This window comes from Ananas comosus, linkage group 9, assembly GCF_001540865.1.
Source record: "Ananas comosus cultivar F153 linkage group 9, ASM154086v1, whole genome shotgun sequence".
Taxonomy (NCBI): domain Eukaryota; kingdom Viridiplantae; phylum Streptophyta; class Magnoliopsida; order Poales; family Bromeliaceae; genus Ananas; species Ananas comosus.
Window position 1 is genome coordinate 5,188,172 of NC_033629.1, and position 8,821 is coordinate 5,196,992.

The 8,821-nt window shown below is 36.9% G+C and overlaps 1 protein-coding gene across 1 annotated transcript; it reads left to right on the forward strand.

The window, feature by feature from the left end:
• LOC109715426 (translation initiation factor eIF-2B subunit delta) lies at positions 2,963 to 7,327 on the forward strand. Its single transcript, XM_020240402.1, has 8 exons — positions 2,963 to 3,281; positions 3,363 to 3,733; positions 4,001 to 4,141; positions 4,806 to 5,176; positions 5,759 to 6,503; positions 6,602 to 6,698; positions 6,791 to 6,845; positions 6,953 to 7,327. Exons 1-8 carry the CDS (start codon positions 3,190 to 3,192, stop codon positions 7,013 to 7,015), a joined length of 1,935 nt encoding a protein of 644 aa, XP_020095991.1. The 5' UTR covers positions 2,963 to 3,189; the 3' UTR covers positions 7,016 to 7,327.

Here is an 8,821-nt window from a genome sequence, read left to right on the forward strand (position 1 = left end):
GCTGAAGTAATGAAGAAAATGGAAAAAAGGGCAATTTTTTACTAGGAATGGTTTCAATACTCTTTATATAGCAAATTTTTTTCTAGAGATAAAAGAGAGAAATGGAGATAGATCTAGATAGAGGGGAAAGAGAGAGATTTCAAGAGGGAGTGGTTTCGAGACTCTTAATATAGTAATTTTTTTCTGGAGAAAAGAGGAGAGAGGGATTTAGAGAAAGACAGAAAGAGGGGAAAGAGAGAGACATCCAAATAGAGTGAGAGTAAGAGGAGAGGGAGAAGAAGGAGGGAAGAGAGAGGCATTTGGAGGAGGCAACAGAGCACACTGCGTGGAGAAGATGAAGGAGAGAGCGCCACATAGATTGAAGGAATCGTCAAATTATAAATTGTATAGGTGTGGATTTCTCCTTTTTTTCGGGTAGGATAGCGATAAGAAAATGGTTACAGCACTAGAAGATGTTTGGCAACTATATCTTCTTATCCATCATCCTCATTTTTTTAATTGCTATTTATGGGGATTATTGAATGTGAATGAAATAATAATTCTCTTTTTGTCAATGCACCATAATAGATTTGCAAGAAAATGGTATAACAATCCTTTTCATGGTTTGAGGCTCTAAATGATATATAGAAGATAGTATCTAGAATATAGTATATGGTGATCTAGAATATAGTATATGGTATTCCTTTACTTTATATATGGAGATAATATTAAAATATAATACATTGTAAAATGTAGGAACAAATGTAGATGCTTAGGGTTTCCTTTCGAAACGCCCGCTTTCGAGAACTTCACAAACCCACTTTGTTCCGGTGAGAATGAAAGTGTGCATGTACTGTCTTAGTTTCAATGAGCTATCACAGTTTACCGTTGGATAAATGAATTTTCTAAATCCATATTCCTCCTGTTCCTTTCTCCTACATAGAAGAAGACAAATACTGCCATCATCATTCTATTAGCAGAATTGTAGGTGTTGAGAGTAATAAGAAAATGTTAGCAGAGTTTACTTTTTTATTGCAATTTGAAGCCTTTAAATAGCCTTCAATAATTTAAGAAGCATGATAAGTCTTCACGGCTAATTTTTAAAATTTCAAAATCTCTCTAACAGCTAGTTTAACGACTACTTTTTTAAAATTCGAGCTCTATAATGGCTGCTATTTTGAAATTTAGAGTTTCTATAATGGCTAATTTCAAATATTGAACATTAATAGGTACGTTTTGAACTTAGAGATTCCAAATAATTAGTTTTTAAGTTTGGAGCATTATAACCGCTCGTTTTTTGAATTTACAACTCTATAACAACTAGTTTTAAATTCGACAGTAATCCTATGTAATTAAGCAATTTACACCCAAATAGCTATAAAATGGAGTAAAGTTTCCTATAGGATTCTATGAAATCCCTAATTTCAGATTAGTTAAAACCACAGAAAAGAAATGCCATGAAATTTTTACTCTATTTATCCAAACATGGCCTCAATGGATTTCATATACTATGGTTTAACCTTATAGAATTCAGGGATTACATAAAATCTTATAGGAATTCATACTCTATCTCTGTTTAGTTGCCAATTGCAGAATTTGATAATAGTTTCATCAAATTTGATAATATTACTAACAAAAATAGTATAGTTATCAAACAAATAGATATCAAAGTTACAAATAAGACTACAAAGTAACCAAAATAAACTATCAAATTATTACATCTAACATAATAGAAAGATTAAAAATAAATCTAACAAGAAGTATCTAATTCTTTCATCTATAACTAAACAAATAAAATAAATATATACTATTTATAAGAAATAACATCAAGATATTCTAAGTTAATCAAAATGAAGACATATTAGAATAATTAAAGTAAATAAGAAACATACTAAATAAAACGCATGCTATCTTGATCATAATATGTATAACAATGATTTATATATACTAAATCTCGGAGGTATGTTTTATATTAACATTTTTATGACGGATTTTTATATAATTAGAATAGGCTAAGAGGGACTTATAAAATTAATCCTTAATATTAAATATTAAGTGAAAAATTATAACTTCTTGATTCACTTTGATAATATAGTCAATATACAATGGATTCGAACTCGGGTGGTACAACAGGCTTGACCACGAAATGCCACGTGTCCTCCTCAATAAAACATGTTAGCCCATTGTAAACCTTCCTCGGTTGGGAGTATTTATTCGAACCGAAAAAATTACTAACTGAACCAAATCAAACTCGTTCGAATAAGAATTGAACGGACAGTATGATTTTTTTGCAAATCAGTTCAGCTAGATTAGATTTTATGGCTTGGTTCCTATTTCTTAGTTTTTAAGAGAACTTGTTAACTTAACCAGACCTGTTTGCTTTATCACTATATATATAGTTTCGATTTAATTTGTAGAAATATATACCTAATCTTCGATTCACAATTTTTCTTTAGTTATCCCGGTTCAGTATCTAAGTTTGAAAGTGTCGAGATCCCATCCAGCTTACTTTTTATCCCGCATCGTCTCCCGGTCTTTCTCAGATAGTTTTTTTTATAAAATTTTTTTGATAAGACCTCTTCAATTATATCTAATATTTTATTATAAATAATTCCGATAATTTCAGAAGAAAAAAGGTATTTACCTATTAAATAGATAGTGTAATTTTTTTTTTCTTATTTTGTTTTTGAGCGCTCATTTTAGTCTTACGCGAAAGAGTTGTGGTAGCACAAGAAGGTAGCATTAACGACTGAAAGTTGGCTGACGTGCCTCCAGCTCATGCAACTAGAGAGATCAATACTGCAGCGATTGCTCTTAATGCACTCTCTTTCTGAAAAGGGTAGAGAGCATGAGATTTGTTTTTAAATGGAGGATTTATTTTTTAATTTGTATACTATTATTGGAAATTGAGATTCTTTAAAAATGGCGATTGGAGATTTTTTTTTTTCCTTTTAATAGTTAAATAAATTTGAAACCTGGTATCCCGGTTTATCCGATTCCGGGACCGGTTTGGACCGGAAACCTTAGCAGTCCTCACCCTAAAAACTCCTCTCCTTTTTAGTTCTGTCGTTTTTCTTCCTCCCAATCCCAGTCACAACTCCACCTCCTCCGACGATGGCCAAACCCCCCTCCTCGGTCCCAGAACCCTTCTTCTCCTTCTCCTTCTCCTTCTCCTAATCCCCATCTCCTTCTTTCTCCACCGATTCCCCCATGGACCACCGCCGCGTCCCTCGCGCCGTGATCGACCCCAAGGTTCGCCAGGTGCTGGTCGTCACCCCGCCGATCCCCCGCCCGTCCCATCCGTCCCGCCGACGCCATCTCCTCCCCTCTCTCCCCCGCCACCGACTCGCCCTCCCCGGCGTTCCCTTCCCCGTATGATCCCCCCGCCCCGCACGCCTCCGCCGACGCCCTCCTCTCCGCCCCATCCCCGTCCCAACCCCAACCCTAACCCTAACCCTAACCTCTCCCCTCCGCCGCCGCCGCCGCGACGCCGCCCTCGTCCCCGTCGGCAGCTACAACCCCTCCGAGCCCCTCCTCGGCACCCCGCCCATGACGTCGCCGTCGAGCCGGGCCGACGCCGATCTCAATTTCTCCGACGATGCGCCCTCCCCGCCATGGATCGGCAGGACCGGCGGCGGGAAGGTCGCTTCGTCGTTCCCCGGGAGTAGCGGGGAGATGATGGCGGCTGCGAAAAACTTACCGAAGAGCGACCTCACCACGGCTTCCGTGGTCAAGACTCTCCCCGGTGTTTCAGGTGGCAAAACGGCTTCCCCTTTTACCAGGGTTTTATGTGTTCGTAATACGCATTAGAATCACTTTTGCCGTAACTTCAGCGAATTATAACATATTGTTGAGGTAGGATGGAGGGAATTGCAGAACGAAGCATGAATGGCAGTCCTATATGTTTTGTTCACGCTTCCCCAGTGATCTCATCTTTCAAAATATTCTTGAGCCTGTAGCAGAGCAATGCTTATTTAAGTATTCCATATTGTTCGTACTTGTGACAAATGAGGCCTTGCAGAAACGAATAAAGGAGCTCTGGTCGAAATGCAAGCAGATGGAATTGGTGCCACAGGGTCGCAAAAGCAGAAAACTACGAAAGCTGAGAGACGTGCCATCCAAGAGGCCCAGCGTGCTGCAAAGGCTGCTGCGAAGGAGGCTGGTGATAAATCTTTATACTTGCATGTTTTATTCTTTTTGTCGTCTAAAATGTGATATTTCAATACCATGGGAGTGATAACTTGGCATGCCGAACTTGTCAAGAAATTCTATTTTAGAATGCGACAAGCCTTCTTTCAATGTTAGCTAACTTATTGATTTTTCTTTTGCCGGATCTAGATGATATTTTGATCTCTGTCTTTCTTTCCTGGCAATCATAAACTATCCTCTTTGTACTGACTATTTTTATATGGTTCAGTAACGGAAACTAATTACTGTTTGGACATGACATTTAGATGGTTGTCCTGTAAAGCTAAACCTAGTTCCAATGTTGTCTAAATTATGCTTGTTGCTTCCACGAAACCTCAATTACACCTAATATGCTTTGATTTAGTACATGGAGGAACATCTTGCTGGAAATTTTGTTGACACAATTTCGCAAAACAATTTTAAATGTGTTGACAGTGATCAGTCCTTAAGATGCTCTGTAATTAGAATAGTAGATCTGGGATAAGTTGATTTTACCAATGCGCATGATGCATAGAGAAAGATCCAACCTGCTAAGTATACTTCTTGGGGCTTATGTATGAATTAACCTTGGTCTGCAGCTCCTGCTTCGCCTTGTTGCTTGTTTAATCAACCAATTTTTTTTGTTTTGATGATTATAGGTGGAGTCAAGAGCGCAGCTGCTTCTACTGGCGAGGTTCTTGCGGCCTCAAAACAGGCTAAGGCTGTAAAATCTCCTTCACAGAAGAAAGACGGACCTCAGGTTACTGCTCCAGTCTCATCTTCTGAGAAGAAGGTTGGTGATCGCCTCCCTGAGAAAGATAGAAAGAAAGATGTACCTCACCCTCGCATGCAATTTGATGATATAAATCGGGTTGAAAAGGCAAAAAGACGTGCGGTTGTCAACCAATCTGAAGCTCGAAATAGAGTTGAGTTGTTCCGGCATTTGCCTCAGTATGAGCATGGGACTCAGCTTCCAGATCTTGAAGCAAAGTTCTTCCATCTTGATCCATTGCATCCGTCTGTCTACAAGGTATTGATTTAGCTAAACTGGCTTTTTCATTTCAAGCTTATAGCAGCTAGCAATGCATATATTCGTTGGTATGTATTATCCATACATTATTTGTTTCCAGGTAGTTGTGTAATTACACTAAAATTGATTTTTCAAGTTTGCAGCTTCACAATCACTCAGTGGTCATGCATGTTCTTATATGTATTGGGACAGTATATACGCATTAACAAAGCATATAGAAACATAATAGGGCAGAAAGTGAACAAGCTATGCTCGTCAGTTTTGACACTCAGAGCTGCTTTTTCTTTGCGAGCTATTTCTAAATGTTTGTGGTTAATGTCATCAGAATACTAAATGATCTGTATGGATTGTTACAACCATAAATGGTGTTAAGACTTCGACAATGGATTGTTGATTGTTAGAAAATTTAAGTGAAATTTTGTTATTCTTGTGAGAAGTCTAAAAAGTATGCTTTCTGTTGTAGAGAACTTGACCAGATTTTATCGTCATATCTCCGCAATCTGCATAGCGATGTGCAAAGCTCTTGTTATCATTAATTTTGATCAAGTCGTATGTGATGATTTTGTTTTACCTTTGTTTCAGGTTGGACTTCAATATTTATCCGGTGATATTCATGGTGGCAATGCTCGTTGTATAGCAATGCTTCTTGCATTCCGAGAGGCAATAAATGACTATTCTACACCACCTAAAAAGTCACTCGTTCGAGATTTGACTGCAAAAGTCAGTAGTTATGTGTCATTTCTCATTGAATGCAGGCCTCTTTCAATTAGCATGGGGAACGCTATTAGATTCTTAAAAAACAGAATCGCCAAGTTACCACATACCATGTCAGAGTTAGAGGCAAAATCTAGTCTTCAATCTGATATTGATCGTTTTATAAACGAGAAAATTGTACTTGCCGATAAGATTATAGTGAGGCATGCTTTTGCAAAGATTAGAGACGGTGATGTTCTGCTGACATATGGGTCATCCTCTGTTGTTGAAATGATGTTAGTGTATGCCCATGAGCAAGGAAAGCAGTTCCGTGTTGTAATAGTTGATTCTCGTCCAAAGCTCGAAGGGCAGGCATTACTCCATAGGTTGGTGAAAAAGGGCCTCAACTGTACATATACGCATATAAATGCTGTCTCGTATATCATGCACGAAGTTACGCGAGTTTTTCTCGGAGCCTCTTCTATCTTATCAAACGGAACAGTTTACTCTAGAGTTGGAACAGCTTGTGTGGCTATGGTTGCACATTCATTCCGTGTTCCTGTTTTAATCTGCTGTGAGGCATATAAATTTCACGAGAGAGTGCAGCTTGATTCAATATGCTCTAATGAACTCGGTATGCCTATATCGCTCTTTATACTTGATTCAGAAACTTTCTTGGAACTGTTGTTGCTAATAAAGCTGCTAATACTTTTTTTTTCTCCCCTTGTTTAGGTGATCCTGATGTCATTGCAAAGGTTTCAGGAAGGAAAGATTTGAATCACCTTAGTAATTGCGTGGACAATGAAAATCTTCAGCTTCTAAATCTTATGTATGGGTCCTAATTAAGATAAAATGAGATCCCTATTATAATGATTTCTTCCTTGTTTTAATTTTTTATTTTTGATATTGGTTTCTTTACAGGTATGATGTAACCCCTTCTGACTATGTATCAATGATCATCACAGATTATGGAATGGTAAGTGAAATTCAGAATGTGGCTTTTCAAGCTGAAATGTCTAAAAGTTTAACAGGTAATATGTTGTCTATTATTCTCTTAACCGATAATTGATTATGTTGCTGCAGCTTCCACCGACCAGCGTTCCAGTTATTGTACGGGAATACCGAAGAGAACAGCTATGGATATAGCGGCTTCATTTTGGGTTGTTGAGTAACGATTTGGTGTCTCTTTTATTCTTAAGTGTGATGTTTTTGGTGATTTTTGGTTTCTTAGTGAGATATTAATGAATCTACATCAAAATTTTAGTTGACTCGATATCTTTTTATGAGGTGCTCTTCATTTTATTTGTTTTATTTCCCAGGAAATGGCCCATCGTTGTTTTGTTTGCTAACATGACTCTGTGAAGAGTGTAATACTGTGCCTCTCCAGATATTTTAAAGATTTTTTTCACCTAGTGCAATACAAGAATTTTGGTGCTTGAGCCTTGAGGGCAAATTGTAGATTCCAATGTCAGTACCTCTTGCATGTCTTAGCTTAGTTTCCAAAGTTGTTGTCCTTGATTACTTGGAAAGTGTTCTTTCTATTTTTTTTTTTGTTTTCCTTAACATGTCCTCTTCTCAAGGTGCTTTTAAGGGTGCTGTTGCTCATGCAATGCTATTGTTGGCTCTGACGGTCGTTTTTGCTTGTTAAGATTACAATCTTTCATTCAGTGTATTTTGGTTGGTGGCTTACTTTGCTCTAGTTTCTACTTCCATCTTGGTTTGTTTATGAATGCATCAGTTAGTGCCAAAGCTGGAAACTTCTCGATGCTTCTTGCTGCATGGAGGTCCATACAATCATGCGCACCACCTTTTTCTTCTTTTTTTTTTCCCCCCTTTCTTTTTCGTTTTGGTTTTCTATGTTCTTCTGTAATTTGGAAATCATTTAGAGCCTCCATCTGTTTGTTTGTTTTTTAATCAAGTTCGCATCTTGTGTCTATGGCTCAACATGTACTCATCTCACAAGGTTTTACGCCCCCTCCATCAGTGTTTACTTGAGGCTTCAGTGCATGCGTACGTACTGCAAGTTTCATCATGTAGTTCCTGAGGAGATCTGATTTGAGGGAAAATTGCTTATATATCTTTTATAAAAGTTTCTGTCCTTCTTATTTATATCTCTGAGAAGGCTAATATTAAAGATATTTTTTTAACATTTTAAGTTATTTCAAATATATTTTGAGAGTTGAATTCTATTAGTTAAATGTTAGGAATAATCATGATCTTTGTAGAATTACTATTTTGTCTTTTCAAGTATATACTTCTACGGTCACCAATTTTTTTTTATTTGCTCGAGTTATGGGTAAAAAAAATATTTTGATTTTTTTGTCTTTTCAAATATATTTTTCCATCGTTAACAACTTTTTTTATTTATCCTTAAATTAGTGGCAAAGGGTAGTTTGACTTCTTTTTTTTTTTAACTCTGGTAGAAATAATTTAATTCGGGTTTAATTCGAGATGACTTAATGAGTATTAACAACAGTATTATTTTTGAATAACGGAGAAATATACGGGAATATATTTGAAACAAAAAAAATAAGCGTATATAAGATATTCTAGAAGTTTTGAGGGGTATTCCTTAATTTTAAGTGCTTGTTATTCAGCAGAATTTTGTGTTAATTCAAATTTAGGGCCATGGGTATGAAATCTGATAGGAACCTTTGTATGATTGTATCTTTGGGGAGTCTCATGTTTCTTGCGATTGCTTTCTTTCTCATGATATAAATAGTCAAACACACTTGCAGATGTCCACTTTTTGAAGGCCATCATTTTCTCATGTAGTTTTGTTAGATTCTTGTTTCTCTCCTGTAACCAAATTGACGAATTCAGTATCTGAATTTGTTAATCAAATATTTTTTCACTTATCAAATGAAAATTATTATAAGGTGGGAACATTGTATTTCAGTTGTGGTTAATTGGAGCTTCCTTAACCAAACAGTTGAGACTTGAGAAATTGTA